At 46.2% G+C, this 21,530-nt stretch overlaps 1 protein-coding gene across 1 annotated transcript; it reads right to left on the bottom strand.

The window, feature by feature from the left end:
* Positions 1 to 2,657: 2,657 nt before the first annotated feature.
* PHOX2B (paired like homeobox 2B) lies at positions 2,658 to 5,281 on the bottom strand. Its single transcript, XM_037064229.1, is given in 4 exon segments — positions 2,658 to 2,902; positions 2,905 to 3,034; positions 4,011 to 4,198; positions 5,041 to 5,281. Coding segments are annotated over 4 exon segments (804 nt in total).
* Between the last annotated feature and the right edge of the window lie 16,249 nt (positions 5,282 to 21,530).

The raw sequence follows: 21,530 nt of genomic DNA, 5'->3' as shown, positions 1-21,530 counted from the left end.
GCTGCCCCCCACACACACACCTGTTTCCAATGTAGTCCCGATTCTAGAACCTTCCCCTCTGGGGGGTTTTATAGTGCAGTTCAGTGGTTCTCGTATCCCCTATAGAACTTGTTAAAAACACAGATTTCTGAGCCTCGCTCCCAGAGTTTCTGATTCTGTAGGTCTAGGATAAGGTCTAAGAATTCCTGCATCTAACAAGGTCCCAGATGAGCTGATGTGGCTGGTCCTGGGACGGCACTTCAGAACCATTAGTGCAGCTAACCAATCAGATTCCCTGAGTTCAAAGGCTTGCCCCATCACTCATGCCCAGGGCGCTCGAACAAGTTAACCTCACTGTTGCCTCAGCTTTCTCATCTGAAATAAAAGAACATGAGGATGAGAATGACATCTGCTTCATGATGTTTTCAAGGGCACATGGGACAATGCATAAAAAACATGAGTTGGTACATGCAAGTGCTGTTTCTCAAAATATTATTTCTCAAAACACACCAATGTCACAGCACTGGTATCCACCCAGTGCCTTTCTATCCACCTGCCAATGCAAAGACCCTTGGTGTCCCAGGGTTCAGGTGGCCTTAGGTGTTAAGGAGCCTGGACCATGGAGACCTATGAGTCCCAAAGGCACCTTCTTTCAGAATCCACAGATGAGTCCTTCTCAAAGTCCGGTATTCAGATCCTGCCTTTCCTGCCAGAAATCCAGGGGGCCTCAGCCTAGGCACTGATCTGGATATGTCCATCAACTCTCTGGCATTGTTCTTTGCTCCGTGACCATGAAACAAGCAAAACCAGGACACTCCTGCCTATTGTCCCAAGCACTAAATTGTATCCTGGCTGAATTTGGCTGCATAAATTTCTACTCCCCAACCAGCTTAGATTTTAAGAGCTTCTGTGGCTTTTAGATATTTTATACAATTTCCTCTGCTCCCCCTTATCATTTTTTAAATTAAATTTTAAAAAAACCAAAAACATAACAAGAAAAATTCAGAGGAGTTCAATCTCTAGACTCGCTTTTTGTTTTTATTATCAACAATCAAGTTAATGGTACACTCTTGGAAAACTATATGCACATGTAGAAATATTTCCCTTTTAAATAGAAGCATTCATTATAACACATATAAATAAATTTGAAAATCTGAAACATAACTTAGGACGCTTATGTTCACAAACAAAGTCCAACAGGAAGAAAAAAAGAAATCAGACAGACATGCACCGGATAGCAAAAATATATACTGTTGTCTGGACCGTGGTCTCTCTAAACACAAAAGAATGGAACCCGTGAGAACCTTAGTACTCCATAAAGACACGCCATAGAGACTACAAGAAGAGGAGAAACATTGTACGGTCACGTAGAAGAGACGGTCTGTACTGATATTAACACGATACAATTGAGTCACAGAACACAGTTGTAGAAAGACACCCCAAAAGTTAAAGCCTCAACATTCAACTAATATCTATAGTTTGTGCCTTTTAAAAGAAGAAACCAAAAAAAAAAATCTCAACAGAGATGTCTAAACTGCGGGAAGAATGGAATCATCAATATACAGTCCATCCACCATACAGGATGTGAGTCCATTTCGGGTGGAACACAAGTGCAGACCCAGACACTTCCGCGACCTTGTGTGCGCACCTTGCCCTCGCCCCGTAGATCTCGCTGCAGCCAGTTGCATGGACTGCAATTGACTCCGATCCAAAGCAGTGCCAAAAAGTTCAGTAAAAGCTGGTGGAAGAAGAAAATGCCGGTGGGGGTGGCGGGAGAGAAAAAAAAGGGAAGAGCTCCGAAATATGAGACACAGTTTGCAGTTTGCAGATGAAAGGCATCTCATGGATAGGACATCTTTCAGGGCCGAGTGGCTGCAAAGATTCGGGGTTTGGGAGTGGCGGCGGTGTTGGGGTTCGGAAGCGCTAATGGCGGGGTGGTACTCGGCGAGGTGGGACAGGCAAGCGGGCACGAGGAAGTCGTCTTGGCCGCGGCGACAACGTGCTGGAGCCTTCGCCGCGGCAGCCCGAACCCAAGGACAGGAGGGGAGGCGACACTGGAAGGCTCCCGGAGTCTCCCCCGAGGAGAAGCCCCGGGGGAGTCTGTGCTGTGAGCGGGGCGCCGGTTCAGGGGTTCACGAGACGGAGCCCGCAGACAGTCCCAGCTGCAGCCTCCCCGCTGTTCCCCTTCGATTTTAAAACCATTTAGAAAATTGATTACTGCCTTCCCGATTTTTTAAAATTATGGGGGATCTTTTGTTCATTGTTTTTCTCTTTCTCTAAGCAAAACACCGAGTTCGTTGTGCCCCCCACCATCTCCACCTGTCACCTGCTCGGGCCCCAGACACACATTCCCAGAGACGGACGGACACGACACGCAGACACAGCCCCCTGAGAGTGCCCCCGAGTCCGGGCCGCGCGGCCGCGCCTCGCGTCTGCGCGGCCCTGGGGCAGGTGCGAAGCCGGGGAAGTTTTCGTTTTGTTTGGGGGTTCAGGATGGGGATGGCAGTGGGGTTGACATGGGGGCGACGCCGTTTTCTCTTTATTCTTATCGCGATTACTTTAGGGTCTCCAGGAAAAGCCGCGGCAGCAGCGACGACCGGAGCCTCGGGCCTACCCGCTGGCCCGCTCGCCCCTCGCCCGCCCGGGCCCGGCCGCCGCCGCCGCCGCCCAGTCCCCGATCAGAACATGCTGCTCTTCACTAAGGCGGCTTTGGCACCGTTGGGTCTTTGGAGCGAAGACAGGACGCTGGCGAAGGGACCCCCGAGTGAATCCGGAATGGAGGTGATGGGGCCGGGGCCAGGAGCCCAGCCTTGTCCCGGCCCCGCGGCCGCGCCCAGGCCGCCCGCCGCCGCCAGGCCTCCAGCCGCCGCCGCGGCCGCCGCTGCCGCTGCTGCTGCTGCCGCCGCCGCCGCCGCGCCGCCNTGGCCTCCTTGCTCTCGTCGTCCCGGGAAGAGTCGGACTTCTTGCCCGAGGAGCCGTTTTTGGCCGCGGCTGCTGCCGCCGCAGCCGCGCGCTCCTGCTTGCGGAATTTGGCGCGGCGGTTCTGGAACCACACCTGGGCCGAGGGGAGAGGAGAGGCGGCGAAGGGGGGAGGAGTGGGGAGCAGGGAAAAACGTGAAAGAAAAGCGCGAGTGAGGAGGGTGCACGTTCCACTCCAGTTTGTTTTAAGCTCCGCGCCGCGGGGTACCTGCATGCGCACCCAGCCCACCAAGTCCGCTCCCACCCCTTGGTTGCTGGTACATCTTCGGACGGATTTTCTTTGGGTGACTTGACCATGTCAAGGAAATGGCGCCTTGCAGGAGAGGTAAAGAGGGCGCAGTTTCCAGAAAGGCACTGAAATGGAGGCCTTTAATTTGGTGGACCTTTGCTCAGTTAACTTTTTGAGCCACACTGAACTCTTCATCGCCCATAGGCCTTAAGTCTAAAGTTAAATAAATCCTAATTGGTAGAAGGAGGAGGGGGGTTGGAGGTTGGTGCTTGCTGCGCACCCTGACCTTTAGACCTAGAGAAGCAAGCGGTGGTGCGCACTGCCCCTCCACTGGGGGGCTACCTGGAGCGGCGCCCTATCCCTAAAAAGTTAGACCAAGCTTTGGTTCTTGACCTTCGTGGAGTCACAGGCCCTTCGCGAACCTGACGCAAGTTGTAGTACCCGGGAAGTTGCGCCTCTACGCTATGGCTCCAAGTTCAAAGTGCTTGAATTAGGAGGCATTTAGTAAGTATATATATAGTACGCGGGCAAAGTCTGCCCTCTTCCCAAAGGGCACTTCCTGACTGCTTTTGCAACGCTGGCTGTGGTGGAAAATACGTTGCAATTGTGGATGTAAATACCCAAGAGCGCGGACCCTAACCCTTCCACCTGCGCACAACCACTCCCAACTTGGCGTCTCTGTTCATCCAGGAGCGAAGGGTCCTGCTCAAGAAAGGCTCTGGGATCCTGAACCTTCAACACTACCTACCACCCGCTCCCTCACACACCGCACCCCTCTAAGACCCGGGACGACCAAGCCGGGTAGTTTTCCAGGAGCGTGTACCTGGACTCGGGCTTCGGTGAGGTCGATCTTCAGGGCTAGCTCCTCCCGAGTGTAGATGTCAGGGTAGTGCGTCTCCGCGAAGACCCTCTCCAACTCTTTGAGCTGCGCACTGGTGAAAGTGGTGCGGATACGCCTCTGCTTGCGCTTCTCGTTGAGGCCGCCGTGGTCGGTGAAGAGTTTGTATGGAACTGGGGACAACAGAGGGGCAGAGTGTCAGCAAAACGGCCCGGAAAGCGCGGGCCGTGGAGCCGGAATGTGGAGACTTCAAGGTCAGGTGTCACTGGAGCCGCTACCGACAACAGAACAGGAGAGTGGCCAAGAGGAGCTGCTGAGAAAAACTGAGTGAATTAGTTATGTACAGAAACTGGCGCAAGCTTCGGGGTTTGGCGAGGTCCCTTCTGGCACAAGCGCCTTTGGGTGGGTTGAAATAGAGCATTGGAGACTTCTGAGGGTCGGGACCAGGGATAGTGCTGTGATGGGAGAAAAACGAGGGAGGAAAAAAGTCCGAAAACATCAGTCAGAATATCAGGGAACCAAGGAAGAAGTTACCAAACACTCTCACTGTTGGAACTTTTCAGTTCTCCGGAGTTGACTCACCCCAAAAGTTGGGGGAAAGTGTTGCAAAATAAAAATAATAAATTAAAGAAATAATCATAAAAATGACCAGCCAAAGAGGTGTGAGCTGCTGTCGGTTCTTTAAGAAAGAGACACTGCCAGTAATGAGCTTTACTCTTTGTTATTTAATTATTTTCTAAGCTTTACGTCTCATCGCAAAGTAAATAAATTATGCCTATCATTTTGGCAGCTTAAGATAATTTTGTTGGCGGTTCGGGTGTGACTAGGATAGTGTAACCCTGTAAGTGAATTACCCCTCCCTGCAATCGCTTCTAACGTGATAAATTCTTTCATTTGTGTAAGCAAATTTCGTTTGGTAAATACTAAACACATTTCCATTTTCAAATGCAATCAAGGCTTCCTATATACGAGAGGAAAGGCAGCTTCCTCTGCTGAGAAAGCTGGAGGTCCTTACCTGCGGCGTACGGACTGCTCTGGTGGTCCCTGAGGGTGCCGAGGCTGCAGGATCCCGGCGTGAGGGAAGGGCAGCCGGACGTGGCCCCAAAAGTGGTCCTGATCGGGTTATACTGGAAGCCACTGGCCTGGCTGCAGGAACTGAAGTCAGCATAGGCTGAAGCCAGGCTCGAGGTGTCCATTCCAGCCATACAGGACTCGTAGGCAGAGGAATTGAGGTAAGAATATTCCATTTTATACATTGAAAAGGCTCTGGATGGCTCAGCCAAGTGGAAAAACGAAATAAAAGATGGGTATGGAGAAGGTGGCTGGAGTGGGGAGATGTGCACAGCTCAACGCCTGCCTCCAAACTGGCCTCCTTACTACCAGCAGAGCCTAGTTTTATGAAAAAGCCTCCTATGAGATGCCTTGTCTGAGGTCTCTAGAGCATATAGTCCTCATAATAAACTTGGCTCTTTCCACTTGGACAATAGCAAAGCGGTTGGTCTTATTGCTGGCGCTTTTTACATGACAATAACTCATCCGTCTATTGGGCTGGCACTGGGGGACTAAGCTGTCCAACCTCCCTATCGCTGATTCCTGCATCTCTAATTAGAATTTAATGCCACACCATTACGCACTGAGCCCCTGATCCTCCCTTCTAACCAGCTCCCTGCCCTTTAATTCAATCACACTACTTGGAAATAATGAAAGTTGGGTGACGATTCTCCCTGATCCAATTTCCCCAAGCTTTTAAGCCTTTTTAACTGATCATATACCTTAGGCATAAATTGAGATAGTGTGTATGTTTTCCTCCTTCTTCGTCCTCTTCCCCCCCTCCCCTCGGTTAGGGAGAAGAAACCTTGATGTCATAGAAAACCTGTTTTGTAAGAGTGTTACACGCTCAATTTAACAACAAGCCTACCCCCCGAAGTGCATGAAATGTTATAAAGGACTGGGACATTGGCAAGACTCAGGCGCCCTGTAACATAGAGTAAGTGGGCCAAGGGGGTTTCTGTGAACTAAAAGCGGATTTCTTTAAAATACACCTGGTAGAGGGGTTTTAGGAAAAAAAAAGAGCATCTTATAAATTGCATTTCTTGTCGCGGCTTCGTGTGCTTTTCTAGAAACTCGGCTTACATAGCTGCTTAAAAAAAAAATAAAAGAGCAATGCTCTTGAATGTAAAACATCTGGATTTTCCACCGATGGCTTCTTTGCGCTCGGTTCTGTCTTTCTGCGGTAGTGTGAGGTTTGCATTTTGTTGGTTTGGAGGCTGTCTGCTGTTGTTCGTTTTAATTACGCCATAACTAGCCGGTGGACTTGAAATGTCCCCCAGTGCGTCTCGTCCACCCCTCTCAGCTCTCTTCCTCTCGTTTGTCTCCTCCACTTTTTCAGGTGCCCACAATCCCCCACAGACCCCAGGCTTCCAGCAGAGGACTGCTGTCTGTTGCCTTTCAGGTTCGCTGACTGCGGTGAGCCAAATCCCTACTCTTTAAATGCCCAGGCTCCAGGTCGGGCACTTTTCTTACCCAACTAACTCCTTGGGCTCTTGGGTGCTGGCAGCCCCGCACAGACAAAGAAGCAAGCGGTGATTTGTGGACCTCTGTGGCCCCCATGATTTAAGTGGAGTGTAATTTTCATTTGGTTCGTTAGACTCTAGCAGAATAAGGAAAACTATTTTATTAAATCCTTCCTCTCGGTGGACAAGAGGGGGAATGCTTAGTTGAATCGCCGTGTGGTGTAAACAAACCCTGGATATTTTATATGAATTAAATGTGTAGATAATTAGTTTTATTGCATTCATTACCCCCTTTATCTGCTCTGTAACAAGTCAGTAATTAAAGTAACAAACTCATAAAGTCTTTATAGGGGCATTTAGGCGTTCAGTGTTTGCCAAACTAAGTGGTTTAATTCGATGCTAGTGCCGGGGAGTGGATGGGCGCCCGCTCTCCACTGCCGCCGTGCTTTATTGCGTACTAAACTGCAGCGGACGCCGTAATGGATTAAACAGAGTCAGCGGGCCCCCAGCCCTGCGCTCTTCCGCGGGGTGAGTTTCAGGTGATGGCGCGTCCTCTGGACTTGAGGAAGCGCTGCTGGCGCGAGCGCAGGCAGCGGGACTCGCCGAGGAGCCTGCTGATAGTTTTATGGGGAGGGCTGATAGTTTTATTGCAGTTGTATGTTGTACAATGCGTATTTGATAAAGAAGGGCCCTTGGTGACCAGTGTGTACTTTTTTGTGCACGGAGGTGAAATGAAAATAAATGTATACAAGGTTTTACTGCGTCGGGAAACAAATTGCAACGCTCTAAATGGTTTTTCTTTATGGTCACCAGACAAGAGGAGAAAAGATATGCAAACATCTGTCTTCAGTCCCCTAAACCTAAAGGCCAGCAAAGACGGATGCGAATCCAAGTGTTATTACAGTGGGGATTTATCTTTATTTATCCCGCTCTCATGAATATGAATCTGCTTTTGGACCGGGAGGCGGCTGTGCCCCTTCGGATGCTACACAGGGAATTTCCCCACCCTTACTTATCCGCCCCACTTCAGTGAGGTGGGGGGCAGGTGATCTGGCACAAGACTGAGGTTGTCCAAGTTTCTGGAATCCCTCGGACTTTGGGGTGGGGGTGCTGCCCTGACGCCGCCGCCCCAGGCCTGCACTCCTGGGGGATGTGGATGTGGGGAAGGGGCCTGCGTGGGACACCCTAGCCCGCTCACCTCCCCACCCCGGCTTCTGTGGAGTTTAAGCACGTTTCTCTATAGAACAGAGTGATGTGCGTGTTAGGGAGGGGATGTGTTTTGGCTTCAAGGCCCATGCTTGGCAACAACCAGGCCCACACCCCTCTTGGCGCCCACTCCTCGGTGCACCGGGGCTGTGTCTCTGTAGGGTATAGCGTGCCCTAGGCCCAGGAAGCCGCATCCCGGCCCGAGGCGCCCCTGGGGCCTCACACTCGAGATAAGTGCAGGGCTTTTCCACCTAGGGTCGTAACTGGCACAGTCTCCAGGCCCCACAACCAGGCGGGGGCAGAAGCTGGCGGTGGAGTTGGAGTGTGTGGGGAGCTGGGAGGAACAAGATTAATTTGGGCAGCCTTTTAGGATTCTCTTGGGTGATGATGTTGAACTTTGGGATTTAGCCTGTGCTGGGAGAAGTTCTTGTTTGCAGGGGAGCTCGGTGTGCAACTCAGGGGAGCTGCTGTTGGCGAGGCGTTTGAAGAGGACACCGGGGAAAAGCCGTAGGAGCGGGGCCAGGACGAGCGGAGTCAGGACGAGCGGAGTGAGGTCGTGGGGGTGCCGGAGGCGAGGGGTAGGCCTGGCCGAAGCCTGTGCGGGACACCTGCTCACCCGCCCCAGGCTCCCTCTCCCCGCCCTGCACTCCGGGGCTCCTCTCCCGGAATCCCCTCATCTGCGTTGCCAGCGCTCTCTCAGGTGCCCGGGCCTGCCGCAGTCTCCGACTTCTCTCCAGGCGCCCCCTGGTGCCCGGCCTCCCCGGGTCGGGTGCCTTCTTCTCTTTGTACTAAGAGACCTCTGAGCGCCTGGGACCACACGGTCCGATGAGCAAACGCGCTCGACTTCATTTTCCCCTTTGTAGGCCTTGTAGGTTTATTTTGTTCAGTGTCACCGTCCCTCTCCCCATCCCACCCCACCCCCACCATCCATAGCCTGTTGTCCCCTTTGCCCGTCTTTTGTGGCCAGGGGTCCTGCTTCTGCTCCCAAGATGAAAGGCGCGTGGGGCCAGGCCAGAGCCCCAGTTCCAGCGCCCTGTTTTGTTCCAGTTGTGCTTTCTACACGCGAGCTCTCCCCTAAAAGTTGTACCAAATGGTTAATTTAATTATTCCAACTATAGACCAACTGCTTCAGCAGCCTCCACCACGCGTCTGGGAGGAAAAAAGAAACCATCTATAAGAAATAATCTAATAAAAGTGAAGTGTAGAAAAACCCCTCCTGATTTTCAACCGGCACAAATAGAATTAGAGCTTCAGCATCCTTTTCCCAAACAGACCTTTTGTCCAGATCACAACTTCAGCCAACCAGCACTGTGTACAGCGCCTGCTATTTATTTTAATAGAGGCGGGTGGGTAGCGAGGTGGATTGATAGATAAATGGCCGCGTGGATAGATGGATGGTTGATCCATCTTCCTCTGACTTTCCTTTCTTAATATGTGTACACGGCTGATTTTTTTTCCCCTGCTGATTTTTTGAATCAATAATGGAAAGGCAATGTTATGTGGTAAAGGGAGGGAAAAAAAGGTCATTTAAAGCACAAAAAGGGGGGGGGGAGAGACTACCAGCATATATAGCATGAGAAAAAAAGTGTTTACATGCTACCCAGTACTAAATGAGAAAGGTTGAAAGTTTAAAAGAAACTTTTCTTTCCTTTTCTTTGCCATTCATAGGAGGGTTTCTTTTTCTTCTTCTTTTTTTCCTTGAAAGTCAGAAAGAATGTTAGAAGACAAGGAAACAAAACAGCAAACAAAATGCCATTGTATTGTAGTAGCAATTCATGGGAAAACGCTTGTCAGCCTCCTAATGCCTCACTCCTAGGAGGCTGTTTCACCGCAGGCAAAGCACAATAACATGGGAATGAATAAAATATTAAATACCAGTGAGAGTTTCAGAGGAATTTTCTCTTTGATTGCTTTATTCGAGGCTGCATCCAAATTGTTCCCCCACAGAGAGGCCACTGCCTGGCGAAGACTCAACTCAGAACCGACAGTTCTCTCAACCACAGAATTAAAAGATAAGATTTGTCCTCGGGTTTCTAAAACAAAAATGAAAACAGAAAAACACAAACCATAAAAAAAAAAAAACATTTCCGCAGACAGCAGCCTTTTTCACTCACCTGCACCAAGAAAATTACCTGGATTTATTGGGACACCGTTTCCCCAGGACATAGAGCAAACCAACCACAGCCCTCCCAAGCACAAAGATCACTGATATAGTCATTCTCCGAGCATTTTAGAATTTCTACCACATTTTCCATTTCTTAACAACCATAATACACACATTTCATAATAGACTCTTTGTATTTCCGGTACCTAACCTTGTGGCACTGTGAGACTAGCAATTATTAACTGATGGATAGTAGTGTATGCAAAGCAATTAACACAGTGCTTGGCACTTGGAAAGAATCCAGTGAATGTTAGACACCAGTGTTATGATCATGGTGATGATGATGGTGGTGGTAGAGTCTCTTTCAATTGTATATTAAATACTTGACTTTGGAATTTAGACAGTGCGTGAACACCCTCTTTCCTATTGAGTGTTTATTATACCTAGGAAGAAGGTAGACAAATCAAAGAATAGCCAGCCTCTAAGTTACCAAATGGGAGAAAAATAAGACAATCAGGGAGAAAATCTCTATCTTTTAGGAACTTACTGTAAGGCATGTGTACATATAAATTAATTATATGTTTTGTCTTACATTGTACACAGAGTTTATGCATGGCTAATGTGGTACTCTGCTCCTGCATGTAAATGTTGAATGCTCAGGGTCCTGTCACTCTGACAAGCGTTTGCACAGGGTTAGCTGTGTGGGTTTGGGTTGGAGCACAGTTGGTGTTTCTGTATTTGAATTAACTTCAGAGGAACCCCAATATCCTCCCTTTAAGGACATCATCATGAAAGAGCCACATTCTGCTCCTCTCATTCTCTTCCCCCCTCCCCACCAATGCTATGATTAGCAGAAGGGGCTGCCTATTACCTTTCTTGCAAGAGTTTGGCTAATAGTAGTAACATCTGCTGGGCTGGGGTGGGGGAGACACGGGGCATTTGATCACAGGCACAGATGTAAAAGTGACATCTGCTTGTAACAAAGAAAGGAGAAACAAAATTAAATTAGGTAGGGAGGCCTCTCTGTCTGAACCAAAGGGGGAAAAAACTATTTGAAAAAGGAGAAAAAGAAAAATCATGAGTCGTGAGCAAGCGTGCAGGGCTCAGAGGAGCACTTGCAGAGAAAACTGTGATTTTTCTGGGCCAGAGCTGCCAGAATAACTGGAGCAGCAGCATCCTAAGCTAGCAGTGTCCTGAGACCTGGAAGTCATATGTTTATGCCCTAAACAGGTGAGATTATCCTCTTTTGCCAGAGCAACACCCTAGTGAATGCAATGTAGGGTAAGTTGAGAAGTCACTTTCAGGTAGAAGACAGGAAGAGGGTAAGCCTGTAGTGTTAATGACCCAGTATATTTGGGGGTTAATTTAGGAAGAAGCAAATTTTTATTTCATAGATATATTACAACTCCTGTCAACTACTAAGAATGAGCCATTTTCCACTGGGCTCTTATGTGTGCTTAGAAGGCTGTGTTTGACACTTAAAACCTACACGATACTTGAAAGAGGGCTCAATGCAAGGAAGGGGCATGCAGAGGCAAGATGCTCAACCTCCCCCCAACCACTGTGCTAGGATAGGAAACCACCCGTGTACAAAAGGGCATTCTTTTTTTCTCCCCTCTATAAATTTCTCCAAGTGGAACAGATTATGATAGCTTTATAGAAAGTAATTTCACAAAGGTAACAGAAGCCAATGGACCAGATTCCCTCCGCTTCCCACTTCCCAATCTATTAAAAAGTCAACACCTGTGCCCACTTGCTCCTCTGTTGTCCTGCTGCATGCAAAAGGGGGCCTATCCTAACCTCAAGTCACTCCCTCTACCATGCTTTGAAGTCTGATCTCTTCTGCTGGCTCAGGGACCTCTCCCAGTTCTTTCTGGATTGGATCTTCAAACTCTCATGCTCATCTGGACATAAGCTCTTGCCATGTAAATAAACATGCTTAAGCTACCCGCATATTAAAAACCAAGCAATGAACACTATTTTATTTCCTGGCTAAACTCCCCTCTCCCTTCTTCCCTTTATAGTCACATATCTTGAAGGAGTTATCTCTTCTCACTGTTTTTATTTCTTTTATTTCTTCCAAATACTCCATAGCTTCCTCCAATATGGCTTCCACACCCCCCACACACACACACAAATTTAACATTTCTCATTAAGTTCACCAAATCTATTGAACATTTTCCTGGTCTCAACTTATTTGAATGTATACATCACTAGGGCTGTATAACAAATATGTCCAGGTCTTCTCATTTCTAGGCACAGAGTAGGATTTTACTTCCCTAACTGCAAGAAGTTACATTTGGCCATGTGACTTGCTTGAGCCAATAAAAATTGAAGAGCAGTGTGCAGTGTGCTTTCCAGGTGGAAGCATGAAGAGTCGGTGTTCAAGTATCTACACTCTCTCTCGCCCTGTTTCATGGCAGCTGACAGAGCTCAGGTGGTGCCTGCTTTGTTAGCCTGTGTTTCCGAGTAAAGGAGCCGTGGAGAAGAGATCACAGCAAACCCATAATGGGCATGGAGTTCCTTAGAGTGTCACAGAAGGAGTCTGAAAGAGGGGACATGCTCTGTGACGGGTACGAAAGGAGGATTAGGAGTGAAAAAATAATTGGTAGTGAAGTGGAAAAGGAGGAAGTTCCAGGTGATAACTTCGTGATCGGTGACAGAATCCCAGGCCCAAGAAAGCGTAGTGTGGTTAGGAATCTATAAACAGAACAGTTCGGTTTAGTTTTTTGTTAGCCCAAGAGAGAATGGGGAGGTGGAGATGCAAACAAACAAGGAAAGGTTTGATGAGATAGAAAACAGGAGGGAGAGGATGAAAGCAGGTCCCACAAGACTGTGGACACAGTGTGGTGTGATTTGGGGGGAAGGAATGGCAGAGTAGGGAAGCCAAGAGACAAATTAGAAACATGCGGCCCTAATCTAGGCAAGAAATACATTTCTCAGAGTAGCATTGTAGGATAAAGAGAAGTAAAGGGATTCAAGAGATGCAAAAGAAGTCAAGTCTTTGGTCAAGCAGAGTATACAGTTCTCCGGCCCGGTGCTGGGATTTCCGGGGGGGTCCAAGAGAATACCTCAGAACAAAAACTCTCCCATATCTGCTGGCCAGATCTCCACTTCTAGAACTTGAGTCTAGAGATCCTCAACAACATGCTTACTTCTCTGGGGTTGGTAGAACTTGATGGTATCAACCATTCATTCATTCACTCACTCATTCAACCCATAATTATCAAATACCTACTATGTCCTAAAAACCTGCACTTTAGAGGACAGTGGTTCAGTTACTGTCTTGAAAGCTGATTTTGAGATGGAACAAACCCAGGCACTGTAGGCTTCTGAGTGGAGGGAAGGCCACTGGACTGAAGTAGCGGCCCCCTGCGGAGTAGCACAGGAAAGTGTGCTCACTGAATTTGCAGGGACCAGGACTCCACCTGGACTGACCACGGGACCCATCACTGCTCAATCTGAGGAAGACCTTAGTTGCCTCAGATACTGGGATGAGAATTAAGTCCTAACATTCTATTAATTGTTTAGGAGAGGGCGGCCTGAGAACCTCTTCTACATAGACTTCCAAACGAAAGAAAGAACCTAAGGGGCAGTGTATATGGTAGGAAATCAGAGGACATTTGGAGAGCAGGGAACAGTGCCACATGGAGAACTGAGAGAGGAGGGTGACTGTGGTCTGCCCTCCATCCTTTATATTAAGGTCTTAGGATTTTGTGTGTTATTCCCTCTGGGAGTACTTTCAAATGAAGATGCCAAGAGCCAGGTGTCACGGGAGAAAGCAGCACTGATGGTGAGATAACAGGCATTCTAGAAGTGTGTGGGGTGGGTAGCTATCATAGGGAAGGGATGTTTCCCTGTGTCACTACTATCGTACCTATTAGGTATCCATTTCCACCCCCCCCCCCNGGAAATCAGAGGACATTTGGAGAGCAGGGAACAGTGCCACATGGAGAACTGAGAGAGGAGGGTGACTGTGGTCTGCCCTCCATCCTTTATATTAAGGTCTTAGGATTTTGTGTGTTATTCCCTCTGGGAGTACTTTCAAATGAAGATGCCAAGAGCCAGGTGTCATGGGAGAAAGCAGCACTGATGGTGAGATAACAGGCATTCTAGAAGTGTGTGGGGTGGGTAGCTGTCATAGGGAAGGGATGTTTCCCTGTGTCACTACTATCGTACCTATTAGGTATCCATTTCCACCCCCCCCCCAAAAAAAGCATGCCGAGTTCCTGGTAGTCAGGGGCTTTAGCTATGTTGCCTTCATCATACACAGAATTAATTCCAATAACACTGTCTTGCACGTGAGTCAGCCCCAGGAGCCAAATGAGAGACGTATTGGGAACGCTGGAGTCATTCATGGTTTGAAACTGCTCAGCCTTGAAATACATATAAAAATGCATGAGAATTCTAAAGCTTCTGAAAAATATTTTCCTTTCTGGGCTCCCAAAAGATCCTGTCACTGTTTGTTGGTTTGTATCATTTTGTTTTGCTTCAGAAGTTTGTGGGGTTTGCCAGTAATATGCTGCAGCATCATGCATTTTAATGTGAATTTCAGCTGATTCAGAATCTAGAAGCAAATGTAATCCAGTACTCAGGGACAGGCACCGCGTGTCCCAGACCTCAGGAGCCAGAAGACAATAAAATGGTTACAATGATGCATGTTTGTAGTATTTCCCCAGTTAGATGTAATGGAGAATATTAATTTTCTTTTCAAACCCACATTTCCTCTCTCTTTCTCTCTCTCTGTCTCATTTGTTCACTGTCCTCAGTGACACAGCAGCCTTGAGAATGACAACACTAAGAGTTCTAATCACAAACTCACTCCTAACTCTTGCTTATTCATAAGCCTTCACCATTCGAGATTGGGCGTGGGAAAGAGGAGGAGGAAGAGACTTTTTTTTTTAAAAAAAAGAAGGGGCAGGGAGGCTGCTAGGAGGGAAGCTGGAAAAAATAATGGACAAAACAGCACAGTGAGTCACGTAAGAGACTGCAGAGCAGAAGCCAACAGCGTTAGCCCACCCCCAGGGAGAACTCTGGAAGGAAGAGTGCTAACCGCTGAGAGGTAAGGCACACAGAACTCCCACGTGGGACCAGCCAGTTTCCTTCCAGAGACGAGGCTGAGGCCAGACTGGGCTTTTTGAGCTTGCCTTGGCCAGACCTGAGTTCCTGGGATAAATTCCTTATTTAGCAACTATTGCACAATAATCTTTCCCCCCATCTGCTGAGACTCTCTGACATCTGAAGGAGTCACTGATTTTGCCCTACATCTCTCTGAGCAGAGAGGGGGCAGAGAAAAACCTTGAAGGGCGGTTGCTGCCACTCTTGGAAGGTGGTCAGGCCAGAGAGACAGAACTATGAAGGGCCAGAGCTGGCCCTCTCCTCCTTTCATTGTTAACGACTTTTTTCTTCTATCCAAGTAGTAAATAGCCATTATAGATAAAGACTCGAACTTTCTTATATAACTTTTCCATCTTTTTCTTCCATGTGTGAAAATAATTTTTAATGGGGAACTTTCTCTATGGACTCTTTATAACCCCCGTTCCCCCTTCAGTGATGTATCATGAACACTATCCCGTATCACAAAGCATTGTCTATCATTTTTGTTGGTTATATGGTATTACGCTGCACGATAAGCCACGTGTTATTTAGTCAACTCTGTTCCCTTTGACATTTAGCTTGCTCCTTATTTTTAAAGTATATTTAAAAACAATGCTCTAGACTTCCTGTTACCCTATTCTCTGTGGCCTATCCATGTGGCTTGCTAAGAATTAACCCCTAAAAGCATGATTCCTTGATCAAAGAGTACACGTCTTTTAAAAAAGCTTTGGACACATGTCTCGAAATCACTTTCCAGAAAGGTAGCGCCAGCTTACATCTGCAGAGCAGAATGGGACTCACCAACATTGGATAGCACCAGCAAAAAATTTTGCCCACCTTCTTCCAACTGTGCTATTGTAAATGAGCAAGACTTCTTAAGAAAGAAAGAGGGGAGGTTGCCTGAAGAAACTAATAATCGTATCCAAAAGAAAGAAATCAGCCTGGGCTGGTATGGCTCAGTTGGTTGGAGCGTTATCCCATAAACCAAAAGGTTGTGGGTTTGATTCCCAGTCAGAGCACATGCCTGGGTTGCGGGTTTGTCCCATAGTCAGGATGCATGAGAAAGAAATCAGGGATGGGTAATTTTTAAGGATAACAGAGACCTGTAAAAATAGTCAATAAATGGGTTAATGTAGTATATATATATACATATACAATAGAATTATGTAGCAAAATAAAGGAATGAGATCTTGCCTTTTGTGACTACGTGGATAGATTTAGTGAGTATTAGACTTAGTGAAATATGTCAGACAAAGAAAGGTAAAAACCATATGGTTTCACTTATGTGGAATCTAAAAACAAAACGAACGAACAAAAGCAGACTCATAGAACCAGAGACCAGAGGGATGGTTACCGGAAGGGAGGGGTGGAGAGGGTGGGCGAAGAAGGGAAGGGGAGACAGTGTACTGCTATACTGCGGTGTTTAGGTGGTGACAGACAATTCTTGGAATTAGTGGGGTGATCATCACATTGTAAGGTATCAAAATGTTGAATCGTGATATTGTATACCTGAAACTAATATAACCAATATAAAATCGTATGCCAAGTATACTTTAAAAAATTTTTTTTAGTTGTTCAATTACAGTTGTCCCCATTATTCCCCCATTAGTCTCCTCCACACTACCCACTCCCACCTCCCACACTCAATCCTCCCCCACCCGCTTACTTTGTCCATAGGTCCTTTATATGTGTTTCTTGACAACTCTTCCCCTTCTTTCCCCTGTTATCTTTTTAAAAAAGAATACAGTCAAAATGCCAAAGTCTAGCTTTATTCAAAAAATAGAAATCTAATTATGACAAGGAGACCTTTTTTTATGTATAGAACTAGATGATAAAAGGGATAAATTCACTGGTTGGAATTAAGCTTTTTGTTGTTGTTCAGAAATGATAAGTGTTTGCTCTACTGGCAAACACCTAAATTTTCAGAAAGGGAAGGAAAATGGGTTCTGAAAACAACAGATTGGTGAACTCGACAACAGTTTCAGGAAAAAATCTAGATTGCATTAAACAATAATTATGGAAAATTTCCCACATATGCCAAGGAAAGAGAATAATATAAAGAAAGCATCATGGGCCTCTCACAGTCAGCCTTGTTTCAGCATTTCTACCCCACCCTCAACCCCGCCATGTCCCCCCCCCCACTGCGCCCCATGACTGCTTGGTTTGTTTGAATGAGACTTGAAACAGAGTTCACACAGTGCACTTGGTTTCTGTGTCTCTTAAGTTGCTTTTGATCTGTAGGCTGCACCCTGCTTTTTTCTCTTTGTAATTTATTTTAGAAGAAAATAAGTCACATGTGCTATAGAATTACCCACATTCTGGATTTGGTTGATTGCCTCCCCATGGCATTGTTTAATTCTAGCTCTATCTTCTGTGGACTGTTAGCTGAATTTCGAGGCTTCGTCGGGTTCAAGTTCAGTTTTTTTTAACACACATACTTCACATAGATGGTGCTGTGTGCTTCCCACTATACTACACCAAGAGATTGGTTGTGTCTCTTTTTCTGATGTCAGATTTGACATGCAGGGTTGGGGTATTATCAGCTGGAATTATCCATCATAAAGTCTCCCATCTGCTGTTTACCCATGATTTTAGGAGCCATTCATTACCATCCATAGATTGCATGATTTTATACATCTAGTAGATGCAAAACAATAATATTCTAATTATATCATTTTTGCTAATTTATTAACTAAAACTCTTCTGTAAAGAAAAAAACTTTCCTTTATTGATTATTCGGGACCTAAGATTGGTGTGGTTATGTAGGGAAAGTCAGGACAAACGCTGAATCCTTCCCCTTTATTTACCAGTTTCCAGAATAATGAGCTTCCTCCCTGGTGTGTCTTTCCAAGATCACCCCTGGGGTCTGGGGTTGGGGGGGTGGCGCGGGTTGGGGAGGCAGGAGTCAGCATTATGAACTCCTGGGTCTCAATGAATTTTGTGCATTTTCTTTCATTGCAATAATTATTCTTATTCATGCTCAAATTACCCCCATTCTGACCAATGGAAGCCTCTTCAATTGGTTCCTCTATTTTTGGACAGCATCCTTAATGGTCTTTGATAGCTCTCTTGCTGGCTGGTATGACAAGAAGTCCCAGGCTCATCTTTTACACTTTTCCCCTAGACCTGGTACCAGCCATTTCTCAAAAGATGCCTGGTTATTTTTAGTGGGAATTGGTATAGAGACCATATTGTGGGTCTTCGATTGGATTTTGGAATGAGTGATTTATGAGTATTTGGCAAGGAATTGATGGTCACTAGGCACCAGGGTCTAGCTGAATTAAAGTCACCATACATTTATTAAATGAGACATGGTTTGCTGTAGATGAAGGGGAGGAAAACGGGCATCAACAAGCAACTGGACAAAAATACTATGTATAAAAAGCTTTGGGCAAATAAACCAGGTGTGAAATAGTTATGCCTGGAGTCAAGGAATAAAGCGCAGCAAGGAAGTGACATCTGAGCAATAGAAACAGGCTGGCAGGTAAGACAGAGTGGAAGAAGATTCTGGGCGGAAAGAAGAACACGAGCAAGGCCTCAGAATCATCAAAGTGCATGGTGTGTTTGAAGAGGCGTCAGATTTGCTTCATTTCCTCTGACAGGGATAGTGGACCCAGAGAACAGCCAACTGTGGCAGATATAATGCATCTGGACTTCAGCAGGGCATTTGTCCAGGCCTATCATGATATCACTGTGGACAAGATGGAGAAATATGCACTGAACGAGAGGACTATTAGATGAATTAACAACAGTTAGGTGAATAAATGAACNAGAGTGGAAGAAGATTCTGGGCGGAAAGAAGAACACGAGCAAGGCCTCAGAATCATCAAAGTGCATGGTGTGTTTGAAGCGGCGTCAGATTTGCTTCATTTCCTCTGACAGGGATAGTGGACCCAGAGAACAGCCAACTGTGGCGGATATAATGCATCTGGACTTCAGCAGGGCATTTGTCCAGGCCTATCATGATATCACTGTGGACAAGATGGAGAAATATGCACTGAACGAGAGGACTATTAGATGAATTAACAACAGTTAGGTGAATAAATGAACCCAAAGGATACTGATTAGTGAATTGACGTCAGCATAGAGGAGGGTCTCCAGTGGAGTGACCCAGGGCTCTGTCTAGACATTTTTATCTATGATTTAGATAAAAGTATAGAGCAAATACTTAACAAATCTTCAGGGTATGTGGAGCTAAGTGGGATAATGAGTAGTCTTAGTGACAGAGTCTGGATTCAAAAAGATATCGGTAAGTGAAGCTTACTGAGCTAAAAATGTAAATGTAAATTTCCACAGCAGAGTGGAAACCAACAAGCAGACAAACAAGCAGACTCACCTGGGAGAAGCCTGCTTCGTAGAAAAGGATTCGGGGTTTGGATCAGCACGACGGATTGTTAGTGTGTGGGGGCAGCAGCAGAGTGCGAAGAATGTGGTAGGGGTGCTTGTGGACGAGGGATGCTCACGTACCTCCTGGAGAATACTTTGAAAGAGCAACTGGGAGATGGACCTCCATTCTGCAGAAGAACATTATGATAGTTTTTCAGCGGTGAAGTGCAGTGCCCCACAGATCAAACCTGCCATTATAAAAACAGAGACAACTAGTAAAGAGGTTCTCGAGGAGAGCTGAGCCTCATAGAAAGAATCAGTCTCTTTTGTATCGGAGGGTCCATGACCCCTGTCCTCCTTAGCAGCTTCCCTTTTAGGATCCCAGTACTCTTGCTACTCACCTGGGTGCTTAGGGTTCACCCTGAAATGTTCTTCATTCACACAATGCCCCACATTTGGTCTTTTCACACCAATGTCAATGTTGTCATACTGAGTTAAGAGTCAGGACAGATGGATTCTGGTTCCAGTTCTTCTCATGTTAATTCTAGGACCTTAGAGGTAGTAGATTAAAGATAGCTGTGAATTCTTTGATGTCCCTCCCTTTGAGAGAAAGAGTCTAACTTCCCTCCTCTTGCATCTGGGCTAGTCTCAGTGGCTTGCTTGGCCAGTCAAATGTGGTAAAGGCTGTGGGGCTTCTTCCTAGATGAGGTCATGGGAAGCCTTCCTGTTTTCATCCTAGCTCCTTGGGATGCTTGCTCTGTGAGGAAGCCCCAGTATCCACTATGGACAACCAGAGAGAGATGCCTGGAAAGACCCAGCTGTCCCAGCCCTCAGACGTCTGAAGTCCCAGATGTCATATGAGGCAAAGATGTCACCCCCTCCAAGCACAGTCCAAATTTTACTGTATTTGAGAGAAAAAAGAAAGGTTGTTGTTTTCAGCCACTAAGTCTTGGAGTAGTTTATAGCGCAGCAATACATAAACAGAACATCAGGTAAGTTGTCCCAGTTTGGGGGGACCGATTTTCAACCCGTAAATGCAGTGAAAGGACTTCGTATCCTCTCAGGCCTCTTCCCATTCTGACATTCCCTGTAGCAAACATTCATGGTCCCAAGATGCCTTTATACTCTTAAAAATTATTCAGGGCCCCAAAGAGCTTTTGTTTATGTGGATTGTACCTATTGATATTTGCTATGTTAGAAATTAAAACTGAGAAAAATGTCAGATACTTACTTATTACTTTATTTAGGAAATAAATATCCATGAACTATTAATACAAATAAAATATTTTGATAAAAATAATATTTTCCAAAACAATGAATTATTAAAGAGTGGCATTGTTTTACATTTTTACAATTTCTTTAATATTTGACTTCATAGAACCCACCCAGAACCTCATACCTACTTCTTTATTCACTGTTACAACATCACCTGTCATGTAACTTTTAGAAAACTTCAATGTCCGTGAGAAACAGTGAGAGTAAAGATTGTACTGTTACAACAGTGAGAGTAAAGTCTGGTATTGTTATAAGAATAGTTTTGACCTCAAAGACCCCCCCAAAATGAGTGTTGGGGATTTTGGGGGGTCCCCAAGTCATACTTTGAAAATCACTGCTCTAAAGAAATGATGTGAAAAATTAATCTATACTCATTCATTTGTAGCTGATAACACCAACAAGGACAAATTTTTAGACTAACTTGAGTTTCAGCAAGGAGTAAAGTCTACCTCAGATGGATCAGTCTCTAATAGAAGAATGTCTAAAACAATGATGGTCCTTTGTCCGGTTAAGGGTCCCCTCTCCTGGCCCGCTTCACAGGCCACTGCCCACTGAGCTTCCACTGACTCTGGCCAGAGGGAGGCCGTGGCCGTATCACTAGGCCCATGGGAGACTAGAAGAGAGCAAATAGGCAATCAAGTTCGGTCTACCCATGGCTCCTTCACTTTGAGAGAACACATCTTTCTTGCTTTGTGGACACAGGAGTGTTTTATGAGTATTAACAAAGAAGTTGAGATAGCAAACTCTCATTGTGCCCACTCAAAGCAATCAGACTGAGTTTTTCATCATGTTGGAAACTATGAGAAGAGACTGTTGTAACATAGAGGTAATGTGCTTATTTATTTTAATTAAATTGTTGAAAATCAGAAATTATATCATATCTAGACTTTCCTAGCAATGTAGACATTTCCCAGAACTTTTAGCTGCAGATTTTTAGTAATTGCATTGTGCTAATCAACTAAAATGGCCCAGTGTAAATGTTAA

The sequence above is a fragment of the Sturnira hondurensis genome, unplaced genomic scaffold, assembly GCF_014824575.4.
Source record: "Sturnira hondurensis isolate 20B ecotype Veracruz unplaced genomic scaffold, ASM1482457v3 Scaffold0015056, whole genome shotgun sequence".
Taxonomy (NCBI): domain Eukaryota; kingdom Metazoa; phylum Chordata; class Mammalia; order Chiroptera; family Phyllostomidae; genus Sturnira; species Sturnira hondurensis.
The sequence above is the reverse complement of the archived record's forward strand: the minus strand, read 5'-3'. Positions and strand labels throughout refer to the sequence as shown.